This window comes from Leucoraja erinacea, chromosome 13, assembly GCF_028641065.1.
Source record: "Leucoraja erinacea ecotype New England chromosome 13, Leri_hhj_1, whole genome shotgun sequence".
Classification (NCBI taxonomy): Eukaryota; Metazoa; Chordata; class Chondrichthyes; order Rajiformes; family Rajidae; genus Leucoraja; species Leucoraja erinaceus.
The window spans coordinates 40851053-40870736 of NC_073389.1; the positions used below are offsets into that span (position 1 = coordinate 40851053).

Consider the following 19684-nt stretch of genomic DNA (forward strand, 5'->3'; position numbering starts at 1 on the left):
TTATTTTTCGTATGACAATGAGGTGAGTCATTATTAAGGAAATGCTATTTTTTTTTTTTAAGAAATCAAGGCGTGGTACACAAATCTGAATTTCTCAGACGTATTCTTAGCAGAAATCAGGAACATGGGGAACAAAAACGAGGAAGACTGACTGAACTTTATTGCCTTCCATCACAGTGATCACTGTGGTGAATGATTATGTTAAGTTCTGTCGTGTATTGTCTTTTAATTGTATGGCTGCATGGTAACTCAAATATCACTGTACCTCAATTGGTGCATGTGACAATAAATGTGAACTTAAACTTGAACAAAATTCAACCAAAAATGCAGTGGCACCGGTTTACTCACATCGCCCATTAAATTCCTCCTAACTAATAACTTTGTTTGGAGATGCCAGTGTACTTTGCCCTCGGGTGTTTTTTTTTTAATATAAGATTTGTTGTTTGGCATGGTAACAGTCGAGCTGACAGTCTGACTGCTGTCACGTGAAGTTCTGGAAACAGAACGGAAGTAGTTTTCCGGGCTGTGGTTGCAGTTCTGTTGCTGCGTTTCTTAAAGATACACAGAAACAGAGAGAGAGAGAGAGAGTGTGTGGAGGTGGGGGGGATTAATTTCGAGTTGTGAGCAGACTGCGTTTTGCATGCAATTCAATTGGAGTTAAAACAAGGTTGGATCCAGATGATAGTGTTTCACTGTTTGGGAGAGTTGAGGAGATTTAGCAGTTGGACCCAGCCAATGGATCGAGCCGCCCGGGCTTGCTGACATCAGGCAGCTTGATCCGCCCAGTCGGAGGCAGCAAGTAGCATCGACCTCCGAGGCGGCGCCGCCAACCGCACCTGAAGGTGAGAGACCGAAGCACGGGAGCACCGACTCGCTGCTGGAACAGACCCTACCTGTGGACATGAGCAGCACCGTAAGGATCCTGAGGTGAGGCGACAGCGCGCTGTTTTTATCCCCCTGTCACCCCTTTCCTCCAGATACAAAGTTTCACTACTTTCTCTTCCGGACACGATTCCCTCAAAATCATTCAAGGGCGTTTCGTTCTTAGATGTGAATTTTAATGTTGTGGTGCTCACCTGTGGGATTTTTGTTTAAAATTACACAGGGATTGGGGATTTCTACTACTGCAATGTTTTAGTTTATTTGTCTACCAATGTTAATCCAACGTGTGAGAAGAGTGGGCATATGAAGTGAAGACGTCGAGACGGGCTCTGGAGCTTTTTTTCGGGGCGCTAAGCCGCGCCAGGCCTCCTGCGGGCTGGCACAGCGCAGCTCTCTCCGGCGATGCCGGGTGTATTAGCTGCAACTCAACAAGCAGACAGACAGACAGACAGACGTTGCTGCATCAATCGGAGTCGAGAACCCTGGTGTTTAGAGAAATTCCTCCTTCCACCCCCGCCCTCCAAAAAAATCCCACTTAATTCAGAATTAAAAACACTATTTTTATATAATATTGTGTATCTATACATTCAATTGTATCAAGTCAAGTCAAGTTTATTTGTCACATACACATACGAGATGTATCACTCATATCCAGTAGTGTTGGCGCATCTTTCAACCACTTTCACCTATGTAGATTGAAGGTGTGAGAGTGATGGCTCCGCGCCTCCGAGTCATGAAGCTATCTGGCCTTTTAATACTTTAATAACCCGGGTGATTCTACAGCGTAAGATTTTAAATTAATCATGAATATTGCTTGAATATTTAATTGAAGTTTCACATACACCATTTCCCCTAGAGTAGGGGAATTAAGAATCTAGACGAAATAGGTTTAAAGTGAAGAGGGAAAAATCTAATAGGAAACTAAGGGGCAACTTTTTTTATACAAAGGGTGGTGGCGGGTATGGGTGGGTGGGTTGCACATAAGGGCATCGGGTCAAAGGGCGTGACGCACGGAGCAGCTCAATCCATGTGGAGTACATGGCAGCTTCCATACTGTTAATACACGAAACGCGTACTTTCTTACCTGTTAAAAACGGCCGAAATTGTCATTTTTTGCGCTGTAAATTATTGTGAAACTCGGGGTAAGCGTGAGACATTTTATCCTACTTCAGAATTCCAAAAGTGAGGAGAAATTATGGTAGAGAGAAGTGAGAGCTGAAGGGACAACAACAGTTAAAAGTGGTTGGCGAACATTGGCCTTGCAGATATCAAGATTGAAAATATTGGCAATTATCGCATTTGCTCACTGCATTTCTTCAACTAAGACATTATTTGTTTTTTTCTTGATTCCTTTGGCATCTAAAATGTTTCAGAAGTGATAAATCTGGCTGTAAAATTAAAAAAAAACCGTTCTGAAGCTAAAGTTATTAAAAAAATCGGCAGACTTACGAGTGGTGCGGAAAAGTAAGTTAGAATTCTAACATTATGCTATTGAGATGTATATTTTGGCAAATAATAAAATGTCCAGACAGCTTAAACACCCACTCCCTTTCAAAGATATTGTCAATGTGCTGAGGTCGATTATGTCCAAATTAACAGCTAACAATTATGCCATTCCTTGGCTTGCATCTGAGTAAAATGTAATTCAAAACCCACGTATAGTTTGCGATTTAAAAAAAATGATAAATTTAGCTTCAGAAGCGATTTCTGAGCAACTCACTTGAGAACCATGGGCGATTTAAAAAAAATTACAGCCAGATTTATCACTTCTGAAACTTTGACCATTTGACCATTGACCATTTCGGCGGCTTTTAACTGGCCCGCTACGCTAGAAACAATGGTAAGTGCTTACCTGCAGTTCATCGTGTGTACTCCAGTTGGCGTTGCGTGGCAACAGTACGGGTCACGGTTTGTGACCTCGACTGCCGTGCAACCTCCCTATCAAATCAATTCAAATCAAATCAAATCAACCTTTATTATCATCTTGCAAAGCAACAGTTGTACAGTGCAAAATGAGAAGACGTTTCCCAGGGAATACCGGAGCATCGCACATGAAACTTAAAACATTTCACACATAATAACAATAAAAACAAGCCAGTCCCTGATGAAACAGTATAAATAGTTAAAAGCAGGTAAAACAACAATATTAAAATACAGTAAAACCAATCATTAAAATGTCCAGGGCAGCTGATTTGAGTGGCCAGTGCCAGAGTTATTAAAAATGTCAGTGCAAAGCCGCAGAATCAGGTGACTGTGTGTACAGAGTGACTGTTTAGCAGCCTCACAGCCTGTGGCAGGAAGCTGTTTAGCAGTCTTGTAGTCCGGGCTTTGATGCTACGGTATCTCTTGCCTGATGGCAGGAGATCCAGGTGTGTGTGGAGGGGGTGCAGTTTGTCCTTAGCTATTCTCAGAACTTTTTTCAGACAGCAGCTCTGGAACAGTTCTTATACCGAGGGTAGGGAGACGCCAATGATCCTCTCTGCTCCCCTCACTACCCTCTGCAGAGCCTTCCTGTCTGAGCAGTTGCAGTTGGAGTACCACGTGTTTATGCAGGACGTGAGTACAGACTCCACCGTGCCCAAACCGAATCAATGGAAGGGAGGTTGGTTTGTGTTCCCAATTCTTTGCCATTTCTTGTGGTCTTGGATGGAGCTGTTCCCAAACCATGCCCTGAAGCATCCGATAAAATGCTTTTTACAGTGCATCTGTAAACATTGGTGAGAGTTGTTGGTGACATGCTGAACTTCTCAAAGATTAAAAGACATTTGGACAGGTGCATGGATAGGATAGGTTTAGAAGAATATGGGCCAAACACAGGCAAGTGGGACTGTGTAGACCGGGCATGTTAGTCGTTGTGGGCAAGTTGGGCCAAAGGGCCTGTTTCCATGCTGTATGATTTCATGGCTATATCATAGGGGTTGGGGAAACAATTCATACTTTAATAAGTGCAATAGAATTAATAATGAGAAATTGTGTTATCCTGGTTGGTTCTTTTATGTACTAATCTCAAATGGTTGGTATTTCTGAAGACCTGCAAGTCATTAGTTAACTGTTTTTATTATCACAAGTAATTCTATCCCTTTCCCTTGTGACTGTCCTGTGCTGAACAAGACTTTTCGAATGTTGGTGTTGTGTTTCATCCCAAGACAAGTGTCAAACTACATTTAATCACAGCCTTGCCACATTCCAACTCTCTAGTTTCTCCCCCCCAATCTGAAATGGGGACCTGACCCGGAATATTGCTTGTCCAGTCTCTCCCCAGATGCTGTCTGACCCGCTGAGTTCCTCCAACACTTTATTTTTTGCTCGGGATTTCAGTATCTACAGTTTCATGCAACTCCTTGCCACTCCCTATCTCTGTAATATTATCCTCCAAGAGCCTTAGTCCTTATAAATGTATTCCTTCAATTTTGATCTCTTGATTATTCCTGCAATTTAATTAGTAATGGCAGCGTTGCTCGTAGCTGCCGAGGATCCGGGTTTTGGAATTGCACGTCTAAATCCCCTTGACTCCTTCCTTTAATATCCTCCAAAATACTTTAGGCCATCCTATGGCTTGGGTTTGATGGCATGCCCTTAAAACACATTAAGAGATTTAACTGCAGTTTTTGTTGCAAACTTGCATCGTACCTGGACCTCACCGTACTTGTACATATGACAATAAACTCAACTTCGCTTGGCACAATATAATTCAGGTTACATGTTCTTCACGATCCTGCTTTAAATTATATCATCGCTTATAAGTGAACAAACTAGTTATGGTACAGGAAGCATTATGGGGAGGGGGTGGGAGGGTGCAAAGTTAAAAAAAAATGGTGCATGATTCTTTTAATTTCTTGAGGAATGAATGACAAACTTCTTGACAAGTAACATTCAGACGTCAAGTTTTAAAAAAGCTGTATAAAATGCCAGATGTCTGTATACGTTGAAACTAATCAATAGCTGACATCAGTGGAATGGATTCCTCGCGATAGGATTTCTTTGCATTTGGAAGAAAATGGGCTAGTTGGGGACATTGAGTTATGATTTTTATTTTGGCACAGCATTGGTGCTAATTTATGATTTGTGTAATTTTTAAACTTATGAGGAATCATTTTACCAGCTTTGCTTTCTATTCTCCATTGAGAATTTGAGCAATAAATGTCTGTCGTGTTGTCCTTTTATTTGTGCTAGTACATTACCATTGCTTAGTAACTAATCGTTAGGTGTTTGTTGTTTCACGGTATTTCTGTGAAATTGCCAGTTGTGAAGAAATACTTATATAATTCATAGCTGTTCTACCTGACATTGAAAAGTTTGAACTGTTTACAAAAAGAAATGCACAACAATGTGGAATAATATGCACCGTGAACTTGGCTCTTCATATCTCTGCCGCATCTATTCTTGAGATGAAGCTTTTCGTTTAAGGACATCCAAAATGTCAGCGAATGGGATTCACTTCTCACCTTATTATAATTAATCGAGCCCATACCTGCAAATTTGAAAGAAAAGCAGGTTGGAGCAAGGGAACAGAAAGATCTTGAAATGGTGGAAAGTGTGAGGAGGTTATTAAATCTCACTTTTACCCGCAAGTGTAGCCCCTAAAATGCCTGGACCAATTTCCACATCAAACTCAACCAAACTTTAACAAGAATGATGCAGATTCTATGACAGGAAACCACATCCTTCACTAGTATTCGAGCAATGTTTTTTGAAAAAAAAGTACACCAAACCAAAAAAAATACAGCTATAACTACAATTAAACAAAAATTGAAAGACAAAAACATTTACATGGGGAAATAATTAAAGCATATTCAAAGTGCCAGATTTGCCTCAGTTAGTTGCACTCTTGCACAAATCAGAAAACTGTAGGTTTAACTCCCACTCTCGAGACTCATTCACACAAAACTAGGCCAACAGAATATCTGCACGAAAACAATACTATCAGAATGGTGTACTATTGGTAGTGCCATCATTTGGATAAAACTGTGAAATGTTAGCCCTGTTCTTCTTAAACAAGTATGAAGCATCCTACATTATTATCTGAAAGACAATTGAGTTCTGGTTGTTATCCTTCAATCAATAAATTAATACAAAAGTTTGTTATTGGGCTGCTATTTATGGGAGAAGTGTTTTATCGGAAAACTCATTGATGTTTCTTTTTGAATAAATTGGTTATGTGACAGCTCAAAAATCTACATCGAGGTCATGGTTCAAAGTGAAGATTGATATCGCTAAAACATTCACACATTAACTGCCGAATGATTCAGAACTATACCCAGAACGAAGGATACTAACAAAATGCGAAAAAATAACAGTGATCATTTGGCCCTTCAAATCCATTCCACCATTCATTACAATCATGGCTGATCTTATACCTCAGTCATAATTTCAACTTCCTCCCCATATCCTTTGAAAACTTGTCCTTCTTAGAAATGTCCAGTAACTTGTGATCGAGAATTGTACAAGATCACCAAATGAGTGAAAAAACTTCTCATTCATTTCCAAATGTCTTATTGCATACCCTGACACTGTGAAACCTCGTTCTAAACCCCAGCCTCATCAAACATGCTACGATGATACCACAATAATATGACCTTTAGAAGACATAAGCCAAGTACAAAACACTGGTGAGAGGCAGGGGAAATGGCAAAAAGGAATTGCCATTGGAATTTAATACAGGAATGACATGCCCAAGGCTTGTTGAACGCAAGGTGCCGCAAAAGGTTGATATTGTTAAAATAATAACCATTGGACAAGGGAGACTATTCAGTTAATTTTGGCTATGCAGGCTCTTTCAAGAGCAGTTGAGCCATGATACTTTTACCATGATACTCTTTTTCTTCATGTTTTTCACTCGTATTCGTTCAATTTCCTTTGATCACTTTGACTCAACTGAAAAAAGGACATGTCCATTGAGGATTATAAAATTATGAGAGGCAGAGATAAGATGAATTGCCAGAGTCTTTTCCTGCAAAGCTAGAGTCTAAAGCTAGAGAATGTAAATTCAGTAAAAAATGCATTGTTAGGCGATCAAGTGAAAAGGGGTTGAAGAGATTATGGGAACTTGGCAGTTAATGTTAATGTATTGAAGTTTATTTGTGATTTCTTTATATGGAAACAAACATCAATATGGGCTTGCTAGCATTAATGTTAAAACTTCATGCAGTTGATGTTTAAACTAATAAAATGGGTGGAAAGATTAACCTATTGCACGTTCAAAGTGCAGTTAAACAGCAATAAACCATGACTATGTATTCAGATCTTGCATTAAAGTGTTTCCATAGGAGTAAAAGGTAAAGGACATTCTCTGGACATTTTCAATATTTTTGTTGTTGTAATTTTAGTCTGATCTCCATGCAACAACCAGAGGGGTGGGGAGGGAACGATGTGACAGGGATCACATTATAGCTGGCAGGAATGTTGAAAAAGAATGTGCTGGATGCATTGGCTGATGTGTGAAAGGCAAAAATCAAAGGAATCCTGATCTTGTTCTCAGTAGATACAAGGAACAGCACATGCTGGGATCCTTCTTCAGACTGATCTTGTTGACCCATTGATTTTTTTAATTGCCCTTTGGGTGGCATTTAAAAATCTAAAAATTAAAATATTTTATTTGAGACATTTGGCCAGATTTTAATTCCTAACTCCCATTGAAGTATGAAATTCAGGTATGTTCTTCACTTGTTACAGCCTTATTTTGAAATAGATTAAAAAATGTTTTATCATCAATCTACACACTATACCCCAGAATGAAGAAGCGAAAAGAGGTGTTTTGAAATTTTTGCAAAGTAAATAAAAATAAATAACTGAAATATCACATTTACATAAGTATTCAGACCCTTTGCTATGACACTCAAAATTGAGCTAAGGTTCATCCTGTTTCCATTAATTATCCTTGAGATGTTTATACAATTTGATTGGAGTCCACCAGTGGTAAATTAAATTGATTGGACATGATTTGGAAAGGCACACACTTGTCTATATAAGGTTCCACAGTTGACAGTGCATGTCAGAACAAAAACCAAGCCTTGAAGACGAAGGAATTGTTATTAGACCAGTCGAGACACAGATCTGGGGAAGGGTATAAAACAATTTCTGCAGCATTTCAGGTCCCGAAGTGCAGAGTGACCTCCGTCATTTATAAATGGAAGAATTCTGAAACCACCAGGACTCTGCATAGAGCTGGCCACCAGGCCAAACTGAGCAATCGGGGGAGAAGGGCCTTGGTCAGGGAGGTGACCAAGTACCCAATGGTCTCTCTGGCAGAGCTCCAGAGTTCCTCTGTGGAGATGGGACAACCTTCCAGAAGGACAACTATATCTGCAGCACCCCACCTATCAGGCCTTTATGGTAGAGTGGCCAGATGGAGGCCACCCCTCAGTAAAAGGTACATGACAGCCCGCTTGGAGTGTGCCAGAAGGCACCTAAAGGATTCAGACCATGAGAAACAAGATTCTCTGGTTTGATGAAACCAAGATTCTTTGGCCTGAATGCCAAGTGTCATGTCTGGAGGAAACCAGGCACCGCTCATCACCTGGCAAATACCATACCCATGGTGAAGCATGGTGGTGGCAGTATCATGTTTTTCAGCGGCAGGAACTGGGAGACTAGTCAGGATTGAGGAAAAGGTGAACGGAACAAAGTACAGAGAGATCCTTGATGAAAACCTGCTCCAGAGCGTTCTGACCTCAGGCAGAGGTTCACCTTCCAACAGGACAACGACCTTAAGCACGCCATCAAGACAATGCAGGAATGGTTTTGTGATAAGTCTGTGAATGTCCTTGAGTGGCCCAGCCAGAGCCCGGACTTACCCAATCGAACATCTCTAGAGGGACCTCGAAATAGCTGTGCATCGATGCTTCCCATCCAACCTGACAGAGCTTGAGAGGATCTGCAGAGAAGAATGGGAGAAATTACCCAAATACAGGTGTGCCAAGCTTGTAGTGTCATACCCAAGATGACTTGAGGTTGTAATCGTTGCCAAAATAATTATGTAAATGTGATATTTCAGTTATTTATTTTTAATTACTTTGCAAAAATTTCTAAACTTGTCTGAACTAAATTTCTGTCGTAGCTTGTCGCGTGTGGACGTAGATTGACTTTGGTGGTCGTAGGTTGTCATAGGTGTGGTCGTAGGTGGACGTCCTAATGGGTCGCCGGTTGTCGGTACCTTGCCGCAGCTTGATGTCGACTATGTGGTAGGTTGTCATAGCTTGTCGTAGACATTGTCGTGGTGGGGGGCGGCGGGGAGTCCAGTCGCTGCTTTTTTTGGTCACCTGCTATGACTGCGACAGTCGCTGGGAGTCGCCGAAAAAATCCCGTAAGTGGGACAGGCCCTTTAGGCAAAGCAGTTGCTGCACCAAACTGTGTTGTGGTGCAACTGTAGAAAGTGAGTAATTCTACACTTTGCAAATGTCATTTGTCTTCTGGGGGAGGAGAGATGTTGTGCTTTCTTGGCCACAGCATCCACATAATTGGACCAGGACAAATTCCCCAATGAACTTGAAGCTCTAGACGATCTCCACTTCATCACCTTTGATGCAGACTGGGATATGTACTCCACTCCACTTCCTGAAGCTGATATCTATCTCCTATTATAAAGTGTGGCAAGATTATGTTATGTATCATTGGCAACATGTATAGCGATTGCTAAATGTTATAAGCTGTCAAACTGAGGAAAATTATGAAGAAATATTAAGTCTATGTGAGGAAACAGGAATGTTCGTCAGATCTGGTAAATAAAATATAGCTGTTTCTTAACCCAGTGTGTAAAGGAAGCCTGGTTTCATTGTGAGTCAACTTTGTAATTTTGCTCTAAAAGAAAATGAATTGGGCTCTCCACTTGTGTTAAATAAATGTTAGAGTTCAAAATGTCTTTGAAAGCATTAATTATTGTAGCAAATTCAAAATGGATTTATATCTCTCTTAACAGCAAGGAAATTAACTTTGATCAATATTGAGGTTAGGGTTGCCAACTTTCTCACCCAAATAATGGACAAAAGGTCAAAATAAGGGACAAATTCCCGATGGCAATTCATTGACCGACTCAGCCGTGGCTGGGTGAATGATGAGTTGGCCTTGTTGCTGGACTGTACACAAAGCCCAGCCGGCGGGCCAGCTGAGGAGTTTTGGCCCGGGTGCTGATCAGCCATGCTGATCAACCATGAGAAGGAGGGGTGGCAGTGTCGGGGGGGTAAGCGAAGGTCAGACAGCTGAACGGGCTGGCGACCAAAGGGGCCATGGGCGAGGCGCTGCTGCTGCACTCCATGGGCTGCACTAAGTCGGGACGGGTGAGGCGGGCTGAACGCGGCACTCCGACCCAGAGGTTCCCTCGACCCGAGTAATAGCAGTCAAATGCAGGACAAGGGCAGTCCCATATGGGACAACACAATTTAGTCCAGTATACGGGATGTCCCGGCCAATACGGGACCGTTGACATCCCTAATTGAGGTATAAATGCCACAGAATAAAATGTAACATGATCTTGGAGTCAGAAACATTTGGCAGCATGAAAACATTATAAAAAAAAAAAAAGGGATCACTGTCAGCTAAAAGACGTACACGAGATGTAATGACAGACACATAGCTGAGGCTTAGTGAAAGTTCTACATGAGTAGGAGATGATCAGAAGTACAGCACATTTCTTTTTGGAAAAAGAGTCAAAGTGATGGGAATACAGGGATTAGGCAGTCAGCGAAAATCTGAGTGGAATTAATGGAATAATTCATGCTCGATGTGGCTTGCTCCACTGATACCCATGGTGACATTGACCTATTGTGGGCCCACAGGATCCAGTTATTGAGGACCTCCACTTGATGTGGTACTATAATAACATTCAAAAGGCATATGAACAAGTACATGGATAGGAAAGGTTTAGGGGGATATGGGCAGGTGGGGCTAGTGTAGATGGAGCATCTTGGTTGGCATGGACAAGTTGGACTGAAGGGCCTATTTCTATGCTTGCTGTCTCTCTGACTATCTACATTGCAGAGTAGAGAATGGTGATCTGGTCTTGGTAAACACTACCACCCTGGGAGCATCAGGCACTGGCTCATTTCACCATTTGTAAATGTCTGGTATTGGGAAACATTTAAAAATTGGAAACTATTGTTTAATCTACTTGCATGTAAAATTAAATCCAGCGGCAAGAAAGCGAGGGCAAGCCAGGGGTGGCCGACGTTGCGAGCAGCATGGGAGGTAAATATCTCTGGTATTTGGCAAAAATAATGTCATCATCTTTTAGAAGTGTAGACGTATTTTATAAGGTAAAGATTATAACAGTCAACCTCCTGCAAGCATTCAGATTCTACCTTGATAATTTGAAGAAATAATGAATTAAGTGAGAGCAGATGGAGATCATGAAACAATATATTTAATACTGATTTAGAAAGGAAAGATTATTTTGGAACAGTGTTCATACAAATCATTGCCTCTGCAACAGAGACTCAAGTTAGATCTTGTCATCAGTATCTTTCTGTAGTTTCTCAGTGAGTACGTATGCCCCTGTCCCACTTGGGAAACCTGAACGGAAACCTCTGGAGACTTTGCACCCCACCCAAGGTTTCCATGAGGTTCCCGGAGGTTTTTGTCCATCTCCCTAATGGTAGAAAGTGGTTTCCGATTCTTCTATGTTCTGGCGATTATTTCAAAAAATTCAAAACCGGCCTTGACTAAAAATAGGTTGCCGTTTTCAAATCGGTAATTTTTTTAGTTGAAACCGGTTGTGATGCTAGTTGAAGGTGGTTGCTGGAGGTTGCAGGTAGTGGGAGGTCTTACCTTCCTGGTGGAATAAAACTGGGTGAAAAAAAGGTTAATATTAACGTAAGCATGTGACCTCTGTCAATCCTGGGCGTGCTCAATCATAGTTGCAGAGTTTGCAAAAGCATACCAGTTTTTTTTTTTTTTTTTTTAATCATTCAGAACCATGAGAGCAGGGAAGGAACTAGTTAGGTGGATGTTACTAAAAGTACATCTACTGTTGCTGGAGTTTGGAGTCGATCACCAACCAGGTCGGCTTCCGATGTTACCGTCCACAGGGCCCACAGCCGAAGCCTCGTATGTGTGCGCGTGTGCATGTGTGTGCGGTGTGCATGTGTGTGTGTGCGTGTGCATGTGTGTGTGGGTTCCGGTAGGCGGCGCGGCTCTGGCCAGCAGCGGCCTCTGCAGCCTGTCCGCGTTTTTGTTATTTTCTGTCTGTGTTTCTGTGTAGTTTTTGTTATTTTATGTTGGGGGTGTGTGTGTGGGGGGGGGGGGGGGGGGGGGGGGGAAACTTTTGAGTCTCTCCCTGCACTGGAGACCCGACCTTTCTTCGTCGGGTCTCAGGTGTCGTTGAGGCCGCAACGAGGAGCGGCCTCCAACGGGTAGAAGCCGGGGACTCTGGTGCCGACTTACCGTTGCCGTCGCGGAGCTGGCCGAGACCGGAGCGGGTGGAGCGGTGGAGGTGCGCTGCTGCTGCTGCTGCCGATGCTGCTGCTGAGTCGGAGGCTGCGACTGCGGGTCTGCGGACGGCTCGGACGACCCCGCGCGGCTCCCTGGAGGGAGACCGCTTTTCGGGGCTCCTCAACGGCGAATTCTCCCGCCCGAGTTGCGGGGTCGAAGAGCTCCTGGAGCGGGGCCTAACACCATTGCCCCGCGCGGCTGGAACGGCCGCGGGACTTTGCGAGCGCACACCGGGGGCTCCAACACCAGGACCCGGTGTGCGACCTCGCACCACCCGGCGTGGCTTCAATGGCCGCGGGACAATCGCCATCGCCAGCCGGGGGCTTTGACTTTGACTCTGACATCGGGGGGGAGAGAGTGCAGTGGAGAGATAAGTCTTTTTTGGCCTTCCATCACAGTTATGTGATGGATGTTTATGTTAAATGTAATTATGTTGTGTCTGGGGTCTATTTGTGTGTAATGTATGGCTGCAGAAACGGCATTTCGTTTGGACCTCCAGGGGTCCAAATGACAATTAAATTGACTCTTGACTCTTGACGTGGCCGGCAAGAAATGTTTTGATAGCGATATCTGTGCCTGACTCAGCGGGTCAGGCAGCATCTCTGGAGAAAAGGAATAGGTGACATTTCAGGTTGAGACCCTTCTTCAGAGTCATTTCCTACTTCCTTCTTCCTTCCTACTCATGCACAACCATAATCCTACCTCAGCAGTGGAACACTACGCCTCTTGCACTTCATGGACTTGGTTTCTAATTGTGTTTTGTTGATGGCACGGTCTATTTATTTTCACAGTTTTGTAGAATTTATGTATAATTGGTGCTTTGTCTGTTGTTTGTGTTTATGGCCCTGCGATGATGCTGCAAGCAGGATTGTCATTGTACCTCTATCTCACTACACTAGGACACCAAACTCTACTTGACTTGCTCTCTCCCAACCAGAAAAAAAAACATCCTAAAAATGTTGAATTTCAGAGAAAACGATGACTGGTAGTTTGTGGCAATTGTACTAAAAAAAATTGAGGGGAGATCTAAATGCTGAAGAGACGCATTTGCTAGTTTGCATTACAAAAATCCTCATTATGAGCAATATAACTCATACTTGTGTATGATAGATATAAAAGAAACTACAAAGTGAGACATGATTTGTGATGCTAGAGTATGGAGCAATAATCAAACTGGTGGAGTAACACAGCCTGTCAGGTGGCAAAGCGCTGGCCAATGATTCGTGTTGGGACCCGGCATCAGGGCTGGAAGTGTCGTTAAGTTAGTTGTGCGGAGTATGTGGCCTTGGAGCTATACCTATATATTTTTAAGGAGGTTAACATTTAGTTAATTTTCTTGCAAAAGACTGGTCATGGGCTTGTTCTAAGGGTCCATTTGTTCAACTGTAAACTTCGGGTATTCAAAGTTTGACATGGTGACCAATAACATTTTGGGTTTCTGTTACAAAAATGTTTGAGATTTAGAATGAGCAAGAGACCCGTTTCAATGATTTGCATGTAATGTGATGAAATGTTACCACCCAGTCTGTTCTCACTCTTCTTGCACGGATTGCAATGATTATTATAGACAACTTCAAACCCCAAAGTATTGATGGTTGGCACAGTGATGTTGCCTCACAACTCCAGCTATGTGGGATTACATTGAGTCTGTGTGGTCTTTGTATATTCTTTCCATGACTATGCGGGTTTCTCTCGGTGCTCTTTTTTTCCTCTACATGTCAAGGATGTGCCGATTATTAGGTGCAGTAAATTATCTGTAGTAAATTACTCCTTTTGTAGGCATTTGGTTCAATGATTGGAGTGGAGTTGGTAGGAATTGTGGACGGGTGGGATTGATGGAATTGCTTTGAGAACTGGAATAGAGTTAATGGGCTGATTACCCTCCTATGTCAAAAGGAAATATGAAATATACGATTGTGAATACAAACGTGATTACCTGTACATAAGCAGTTTATGCCATTCTCTGGCTCACTATGTTTTGGTGATGTTTACATGTTGTACCATGGTAACCTTTATTGTATATTGTTTGACTTCTCTCGTTGGCCACCATTATTGCAAACGTTGATTTGATAGTTCACTGGCACGTTTACTACAATAGAAAAACAGGCGCTCGTGCCTATGACCAAATATTGCATCATGCTGACAAGGTCACACGGTGTAATATGGTCTCTGTTTACATAACTCATTTAATCAAGCTTATCTAACCCATAATTTCCAAGATTCAATGTTTGCAATCAATTACCAGTCTAGAGATATGCTTTCTAATGATATTACTTTTCTTCTTTCATGCCTTCTCCTATCCAGCAATACTGTCTTTCATTTCATTACTCTGAAATTCTGTGCTCCCTGCATTCCTAGCAACCCTTCACCATTCATTTGCTTTCATGGAGTCATGCAGTGTGGAAACGGGCACTTTGGCCCAACTTGCCCATGCCGACCAACACGTCCCAGCTACACTAGTCTCATTTGCCTCCTTTTGGTCCATATCCCTCTAAACCTGTCCTATCCATATACCCCTCTAGTTACTTCTTAAATGTCACGATAGTCCCTGCCTCAACTACCTCCTCCGACAGCTCATTCCATACACCCACCACCCTTTACGTGAAAATGGTTTTGCTATTGTACCTTATAGCTCTCCTGTTTCTTTTGGCATTTTGCAAAGGCCTCTTTGAGACTCAGTACTTGCCTCCAATTAAAAATTTCTCGTGCTCTCACTTGTATCTGCAGTCCTCTACATCCTTTTTATGCATACTTTATTTTACCTGTTTTATTTTGGGTGTGGAATTCTCATTGCCTGTTGTCCCCAATAAGCCAAACACTGAAGAACGTTTTGACTCTAAAAATCATCTGTCCCTTTCCCTCTGTAGATGCTCCCTTACCTTCTGAGTTCTTCCCCCACTTCGCTTTTTGCTCAGGATTCCAGCAACTGCAGTCTCTTGAATCTCCAAAACTATCTCCATAAAGGATATGCATCTTTGTTTTCCTTGAAGCTTTGTCCATTTTTCTCTTCTGTTGGATTTAACAGTCTTTGTTAAATTAGCAGTTACTCCTTGGTGTTGATTCTGGAATTATGTATTTCACCCATGAATGGTTTCCAAACATGAATTTCCTAGAAATCCACATCCCTAGCTCTCTCCCAAGCCCACTCTGCCAGTTCTTTGGGAAGGTATTCGGATCAGTGGGAATGCTATCGATCTTTAATCATTACTGTTTCATGATCAAGTGATCAGGTCAAAATACAAAAAATATTGAAATACCATCTCCACCCTTCTCCCTGTACCTTCCTCATTTGCCGATCAACCCTTCTTGAGCTGGATGCACTTCACTAGCTATCTCTTGCTCGCCCTTCCTCTCGCTGCCTGACCCATCCCTAAGTTACCTCAAGTTTTTTTTTTGTGCAAAAAGGTTGAAAGAATGTTTATGAATTACCTATTTTTTTTCAAGGGCTATATTGTTTTACTGTATTTATTGAATGGTGTTATGTTCTCTTGCATATTCCTGCTCTAAAAATTAAAATCCATTGTATATTTAAACTGTTGAAGTGCTATATTCTGTGAATGTTTAAATTTCTGTTATGACATTATCTACTTTTTGAAAATATTTCTGCAGATGTCCAAATTCTTCTCGAGAACATGCAAATACACCTCAGAACAGACCAGAGGAAAACGATGAAACTGACAGCGAAAGTTTTCCTTCAAGATCGCAGATCGCATCATCTGGGCATTACAGGCCAGTGGCAGGCAATTGCTGCTCCAGTGATCATTTTGGACAATTCTCATCGTCCTCAGCATGTTCTACAGATTTCTCTAAAGGTGTCGACAGTACTAACGCTGCCACTCCATTTCAACACTTGAATAACTATTGCGGATCCCCGGCACGATATGTTGAAAATTGGCACGGTCCTTGTTCTTCTTTCTCCATGGGAGGTTATACTTCTGAACCTGCTGACAACTCATTGCTGAGTACCGGCATGGCTCGCTCACCGCAGAATGGAAGCATTGTACCGCCATCATTACATGGCACGCTTGGACTGACGCATCTTGAACCAGGGTATCCTTTGGTGTCTTATCAAGTTCGACCGCACAGTCCTGTTTTGCAACAGAGCAGTTACCGACCTGGTGTTTCGGTGTATGTTCCAGAACCTCGTCGTCTTCCTGCCAGAGTGGACCACAACCCTTTTGGGACACCAGGTTACCTATGGAATTTTCTTTTCAATATACTAAGGAAGCATAATGAATTGATTGAAAAAGATTCTGTACCAGTTAGAGTGTCTGTATTACTATGTACATTATTTTGTCATTGGTTGTCAGAGCTGCATTGGTTGTTGCGGAGTAAAAGTGGTGCACAACTGCTTTGAAGACTAGCTAGTCAAATATTTGATCTTTTTTTACTCCATGTGAAATTCCAAAAGCAGCCAATGAGCAATTATTTTTGAGGTGTGGTCATTATGTTTGAAGGCAAACACAGTAGCAGGTTAGTGCATAGCATGTTCACAGTATAGCTGTAAGGTAGTCAGTTTTGTTGGTCGTAGGGAATACCAAGGAGATGCTCCTTTTGTGTGATCTTTTACATAGTTTGTGTGCAAGGAGTATCTTGGTTTTAGTTACTGCCCCTTCTGAAGGAAAGCAGCTTCAATAGTGTATTTTCCACCGCCTACTGTATTGAACATGTTTCAATGATACGTGCTTCAATTAAGTCATGGTCCAAAGAAATGTCAGACTTATGAAGCATGACCTGAATGTTTATTCTACGTCTCTTTGTGCTTATCTTTGTTTTTGTGTCTTCACCATTACTTGCTTTCTATTCAAAAGCTCACTGATGCTAAAATACATCCAGGGCCTGTCCAACCATTCTGCCTTTCTGGAGTAATTTTCATTTTCCATTGCTGGAAATCAACTTTTGATAAATTTCTAAATTTTAATCCTTGCGTTCAAATTGTGTTTGTCTGGGAGGTGGGAATAGATAAGAATAGGTGGGGAGGGGGGAAAATATTCCAGTGTTTTAATCTGTCAGTACCTGTACTGTTATACATGTTATCTTCCAAAGAGCGTGTATGGTTGTGAAGCTGTTGGTTAAATGTGATTGCGCTGTAGCAATATAAAAATGGGCCTTTCAATCTAACAGGGTCCTGTAGTTTGAATGTTTCACACGAATAACATCCTTCTCTTCTCCACCCATATAAGAAATGGGAGGGGGATGTGGTCAAAGGGCCATTCTTACCCACTCCACCATTCGATATGTTCTTGTTTGATCTTGTGTGTGTTTCAGTGAGGGTACATCTCATTCTTCTAGGTTGGTGAGTACATACCCAGTCTGGTCCGTCTCTTCCCATATGACAATGTGTCCCCTTTCCTTTATGCCAGTCATAAATCTGGTAAACCAACACTACTCACTCTGTTAAAAGTTTATCCTTTCTGATGTAGGGAAACCAGGGATGCAGTGCTGCCAGAGCTCACCGGAACGCCACTCCGGCACCTCTTTTATATTTAAAAAAATAAAAAAAAATAAAAAATTAAAAAACCCCGGGTGTGTGGTCAGGGTAACCTGGTTGAAAGAGTGGGAAGGGGAAGCCCCATCACTACTGAGGTTCCCTGTAGGAGGGGGTGGGGAAGCAATAGGCCCCAGCAGAGTTGGACCACTTGCTGTCTGCATCGTGGAAGTTGTTGGCCAGGTGCTGGGCCGGGAACTCTGGTGAAGTTACAGCTCTGGCCCGCTGGTAGACGGTGGAGAGGCAAGTGTTGGCGAAGTCTCTGGTGGAGGCCCGTGGGGGGCTGGAGTAGAGATACGGGTCGGCGACAACAGCACCGGTGGCTCCGGGGAGACGGTGAAGGTCGGCGACAGCGGCGGTGGCCCCAGGGAGGCGGTGAGAGTTGGCTGTCACGGCAGTTTTGGTGTTCCTGGCCGGGAAGGCGGTGGATACTGTGTCGCTCCTCGTGGTGGCCATCTCGGCCTCGTGATGATCGGGCGGCGCCGCAGTCCAGCGGTGGAGCTCTGGGCCTACGGGTGGTCGAGTGAAGGAGTGTCGGTGGAGGGACTGGTCTGGAGGCGGGCAAGCTTGTGTCTAGATAGACGAGGAAGTGTTTGTTGAGGGTGTGGATCTGGTGTCGAATAAAGTAGAGTTGTGGTCCATTGCGTGTGTGTGTGTGTGCGCACTGAGGAAAACCAATTGCTGTCTCACTAGGGCTCTTTATAATTGTAGCAAGGTGTTCCTACTCGTGCACTTAAATCCTCTCACAATAAAGGTCAACATATTGTTTTCCTCGAAGGTAGATACAAATGCTAGAGTAACTCTAGAAGGTCAGGCAGCATCTCCACAGCGAAGGAATGGGCGAAATTTTGGGTCGAGACCCTTCTTCAGACTGATACTGCCTTCCTATTTGCGTCATATCCTTCTAATCTATTCTGTTTGTATCCACTCCCTATAATTGTTCAAATGGCTTGTGTAAATGTTGAACAGCTCCAGTCAAAATGCTCCTTGTGGAGCATATATTTGACTATTTTCCAATCATAATAGCTCACAATTAACTAACTATAAAATATAACAAAAGTGGCCAAGCAGCATCTCTGGAGAACATGGATAGGTGATGTTTTGGGTCGGGACCCTTCTTTAGACTGATTGTAGGAGGAGAGAGGTGGGGGCATGATGTAGTCTGGCAAGTGATAGGTGGATACAGGTGAGGGGAGGAGGGTGGTGATTGGCAAATGGTTGGACAAAGGCCAGAGATGAAGAATAAGATAAGGATAGAAGATGTGCAAAATGTGAAGCAAGGGGAAGGAAAATAGGTGGAAGGGGATGGGTGGGCGCTTGGGGAGAGGGAAAAATGGGTGTCAATCCAAGTGGGGCAGAGGGAAGACGGGAAAGAAGGGGTGGGGAGAGAAGGGAGGGTGTGCGTTCCCTAAAATTCAACTTCAAGTTCTAGTTCACATTTATTGTCACATGCACCAATTAAGGTACAGTGATATTTGAGTTACCATGCAGCCATACAATTAAAATAACACAATACACTATAGAACTTAACATAAACATCCACCACAGTGATCACTGATGGAAGGCAATAAAGTTCAGTCAAATTCATGTAGGTTTGTAGGTTACCTAAAATGAATTGGATAATTAATTGTTCATACGATTGGGTTGTAAGTTACCCAAGCGGAACATAAAGCACTGTTCCTCCTGTTTGTGTGTGGCTCTATTCTGGCATTGGACAAGACCCAGGACAGAAAAGTCAGTATGGAAACGAGAAAGGGAGTTAAAATGATTAGCAACAGGAGAGTTTCTGTCTATCTCCTTTTTACTGCAATGCCACTGTTGGATAATCTCAGTATAGGTCCCTGTGATAACTGTGGCACAAATGGCTACTAATTCATTCTTAAGGAGAGGCAC

General features: G+C 42.7%; 1 protein-coding gene across 1 annotated transcript; it reads left to right on the plus strand.

The window, feature by feature from the left end:
- Positions 1-142: 142 nt before the first annotated feature.
- Positions 143-17803, plus strand: LOC129702927 (uncharacterized). Its single transcript, XM_055645028.1, has 2 exons — positions 143-927; positions 15913-17803. Exons 1-2 carry the CDS (start codon positions 902-904, stop codon positions 16658-16660), a joined length of 774 nt encoding a protein of 257 aa, XP_055501003.1. The 5' UTR covers positions 143-901; the 3' UTR covers positions 16661-17803.
- Positions 17804-19684: the final 1881 nt, after the last annotated feature.